The sequence below is a fragment of the Octodon degus genome, unplaced genomic scaffold (genome assembly GCF_000260255.1).
Source record: "Octodon degus isolate 3935 unplaced genomic scaffold, OctDeg1.0 scaffold00125, whole genome shotgun sequence".
NCBI classification, from domain to species: domain Eukaryota; kingdom Metazoa; phylum Chordata; class Mammalia; order Rodentia; family Octodontidae; genus Octodon; species Octodon degus.
This window is the reverse complement of record NW_004524701.1, coordinates 6,911,664-6,916,251: the sequence shown is the minus strand read 5'-3', so window position 1 is coordinate 6,916,251 and position 4,588 is coordinate 6,911,664. Positions and strand designations below refer to the sequence as shown.

Genomic DNA, 4,588 nt, shown 5'->3' with positions numbered 1-4,588 from the left:
TTTTCTTTTTTTGGCTTAAACCCCTTCTTTCAACATGATTTTTGGAATTCATAGGTTGGTGGACTTCGTGATGAATTACGTAACTTGACTAAAAAACGTGCTGCTATCTTGTCAAGAACAGAAAGAACTAGGAAAGTACCAGCTATGGTAAGAAAACCCCTACAATTAAAACTTGTTATATCTAAGAAACACAGAAGTTACTATACATCATAAATATCATTAGGACCTGAAATTAGTACCTGATAACATGTTGAAACATAACTGACTATCCTGAGATTTCTATGTTTTATGTTGAAAAAACTCTTGGAAATTAGTCAAAGTCCAGTGTTGCCCTAGAAGAAAGTTTTATATTGGGCTATCTTTTGTAGAATTATAAAGCATTCAACCTTAGGACACAAAGGAAAGTTAGACTTATTATTGAATACTGAATAGAAGGTTCACTGTTAATAAGTTTTATAATACGGTTTACTCATTATATAATTTTTTTCCTTTCAATTTGAATCTTTTTTTTTTCTTCATCCTGGAAATTCAACTTAGAACCTTGTGCTTATCAGGCAACTGCTGTGCCACTGAGTCATATCTCCAGCCCTCAATTTGAATCTATTTTGAAACTTATAATTCCTCTGTGATTGTTTTCCACTCTGCTTTTACTTTAATCTGTATAGATATGGATTTTCCTAACTGATTATTATTTTTAAGGAATAGCTCATATTGAAAAAAATTAAAAATAGTGAAGCAGATTAAAATTAAAAATTAATGTTTGATTATTTCATTCAGATTGAATTTTAAAAAATATAAAAATAAACTTTACAGTTAAAAAAGACCCAGTGACAACTTTGCTATAGCCTTCCCCTAAATTCATGTGTCAAAATCCTAACATCCAAGGTGATAGTGTTTATTAGGGCGAAGACCTAGGTTACAAAAGCTGACACCTTAGGAATGTAATTAATTCTCATATTAAATAGACCAATGGGAGCTGCTTCATTCCATTCCATGTCAGGACACATTGAGAAGGGGCCATCCATGAAGTAGCAGATCCACACTAGACACACAATCTGTTTGTGCCTTGATCTTTCTAGCTGTCTGAACTATGAGAAATAAATTTCTGTTGCTTATAAGCTACCAAGGTATATTATTTTATTATAGAGATACAACAGATTAAGACAAATATGAACCTGGAGCCTCATGTGTACAAGGTATCAGACCATCTTTGTTAGATATTATTAATATAAATTGCCAACACAGGACTATAAGCCACATTTAAAATGTAGTCAGGCATCTACATAAAGCATTGATTACTGAAGTAAAATTTTGATATTTGAGAAAATGCCAAGAGTGGATTTATAGTATTTTCAATGGTAAAATTACCAGTACAAAATCAGGATGAACTAATCTAAGGAAGAACAAATGCATAGCTAATTAATACAACATATCTAAGAAGCCATAGGAATTACATTAATTTAGTAAGAGACATTTAGCATTGGATTCATTTCTTTTGAAGGCATTAATTGACTGAAGTAGGGTCAAAATTAGAAATGTGTGAGATTGTGTCTATAAATTTAAAAGACAGTTAAAGACATCTAGCAGTACTCTTGATGTATAGTAAATTTTCAGTAATTGTTAAATAAATGCAGTTTTAATAGATAATTTTATCACAATTTTAGTATTGGCTTGAATTTCTCTAGTGAACTTATTTTGTGTATACCTCAAGATTCACTTTGAAATATGGCACAAGTAATGTGTTACTCATAAAAGCTTTTTAAACTTAGAAATAATTAGGTTGAATTAAAATTGTTTCTATCATATTACACATACTAGGAAAGAAAAATGAAGATCTGATGGTATACACAAGAGTGCACATGTATATGACATACATTATTCTTTAGTTGAGATGACAACACAGATCTATTTCAAAGGAAGAAGTCTTGTTCCACCAACTGTTTACCTAATTTACATTTTTTCCTTTAACTTTACCTTATTTGAATCTGAAAACTTTCTTTTTTAATTAATTTTATTGAGAAAAAATTGCAATGTGACAGCTTCCAAACAGATTGGTAAGAGCAATTAATACATTGCATATTGTTGTCTTTGTAGTAGTCATTCATAGCACAAGATGCAGACATGATATCCTGTCCAAACATTGTTAGTGCAGATCTTTTTATCGAATTAGGAGAAAGTAGCTATATATCTATCCTAACTATTTTGTATATACAGATACAAAATTGTCTTTCATTTATATCACCTTTTTTTGTTCAGTTTTGTCAGAGATGGGTATTCCATTGCCATCCAAATATTGTAGGTGCATGAAATCAGCAAAATATTCCAATATAATCCAGTACTCCACAATAGTAGTGGGTTATCCACAGGATTAGTAATGTCTGAATCTGATGACTTGAGCCTTTCACAGCTCAGCATATTAACATGGCTTCAGTTTTCATACCTTGTTTCTACACTTTTCTGCTGAATTGTTAAGACCAAAATAAAGCAAGACCTATATAACAAAAAATGTAACTTTTGTATCTCACATAGTCAGTCAAGTCCCCTCAGGACTTATCCCAAAATCTTGTACCACACTTTGTAGATTCTTTGTGCCAGCCATGTGGATGAGCCATGGCCATTGCTTGACCAATTTATTCTCTGAGAAAGCCTGAAAGAATGTTTTCTCTCCATGTGACTCTCCTTAGGCACACACTACATCATTGATCACAATCCTCGGTGGGACCATAATCTCCTTGATCAGAAAATTTGGGGTACAGCTGAGGTACATGATGTTACAGTACAGGTTATATATCCTGAGTCCTCACTGAACTTCAAAGGCTAGGGCCAAAATTTTGGCTGTCCTTGCAGCCCTTCTTTTTCTTTACTGTTTGGTCTGCAAATTAGGTTGTTAACCCTCCAGAAGAGAAGCTTATTATTACCCTACAACATATGCAGGTGGGGTTAACCTCACTATCTGTCTGAATGTCAGACATCTTAGGCATAAGATGGAACAACTTTAAAAAAATTACTTGAGATACAGTCTGGCCATAATTGGTATGTCATGACAAGCAATACATATTTAGAAGACCAAAATGACAATGATTCCAAGCATGGCCCCACTATTGTATATTGCTATCTTCAGCACAGACGCCCAGTTCACATGTATCAGCATATATAGTTAGTTAGGGTGAGAATCCAACCCAATTAATGAATCTGCTATGAATCTGACAACTTTCTTAGCATTATGTTTTTTGGCATTGGTCACCTATGATTAAAAGTGCTGAATAGAACTCTGGTTTATGAAGGAGTGAAATAGTTGAGATGCATACAAAGTGTTGGCTTTTGAATACTTTCTGAAAATGACAAAATTGTTCAAATAGGTATGCATATAATATGTAGATAATGTAAAAATTCAAATTAGTGACTTCAAAGCAAAGCAAATTTGAAATAATTGTGCAAACATGCAAAATATAGAAACAATTTTATAGTTTTTACTTTTTATAAAAATATTTTATTTTACTTTACTTTATACTATTTTATTTAATGTATTTGGTACAGGGTCTCACTACGCAGTTTGGACTTGTAGTGATCTTCTTATTTTCAGCTTCTCCAGGGCTGGGATTATAGACATGCACCACCACCCCTGGTTTTGTTTTCCTGCTTAGCATGCCTGGGGCCAGGGCTATCAGAGCATGCTGTACCAGGGATCAGAGATAAAAATATTATTAAAATTTCCACTTTTGTAAGGCCCCAATTTTTCTTTTAAGAAAACAATATATGTGTTAGTTGAATACACACACACACACACACACACACACACACACACAAAACAAAAACACGTGTATAGTGATATATGTGTACCTAAGTTTATAGCAGCACAATTTGTGATAGCCAAATCTTGGAAACAACCAAGATGACTGTCACTGGAGGAATGGATGAAAAGATGTGGTATTTCTACACATTGGAGTATTACATCAGCTATAAAGAATGATAAATTCGAAGCATTTATATTGAAGTGGATGCCACTTGAAGATATACTCATAAGTGAAATAACCCAGACCCACATGTGTAAATATCATATAGTCTTCCTAGTGTAAGAACTCAAAAGAAGAAATAAAAATAGAAGGGTATAACACAATTAAAAGAAAGTGAGAACTTAAGGATTAGACAATGAAGAGAGGACAAAGAGAAAAGCTAGGAAACATGACAGGAGCAAAGCCATACATTTATATGCACAAGATGGGTAAGGCAATGATCCTAAGATATAGGTTTTTGAAATTAGTAGTTAATTGTTAGGATTCTTACCCTAACTAATTATATATGCTGATACCTGTGAACTAAGCAACTTCACTGAAGATAGCAATGTATAATAGTAGGGTCATGCTTGGAATGTCTGTCATTCTGGTCTTCTAAGTGCATACTGCTTGTCATGTCATATCAATTACTGCCATACTGTTTCTCAAGTAGACGTTTGTTTTAAAAAAGGGTAATAAATGAAAACAAGAGACAAGAAAAAAAAAGTCACAGGAATGTCCTGCTACAATGCTGTATATGGTTAGATTTCTAAATTTCTGTATAAAATATGTAATTGTTTATTCCTATTTTTTAA

General features: G+C 32.8%; 1 protein-coding gene across 1 annotated transcript in view; it reads left to right on the top strand.

The window, feature by feature from the left end:
* Stpg2 (sperm tail PG-rich repeat containing 2) overlaps positions 1–4,588 on the top strand; it is an 809,484-nt gene that overhangs the window by 223,442 nt on the left and 581,454 nt on the right. The window contains 1 exon segment of the mRNA XM_023700602.1: positions 37–147. Coding sequence (XP_023556370.1) covers positions 37–147 — 111 coding nt within the window.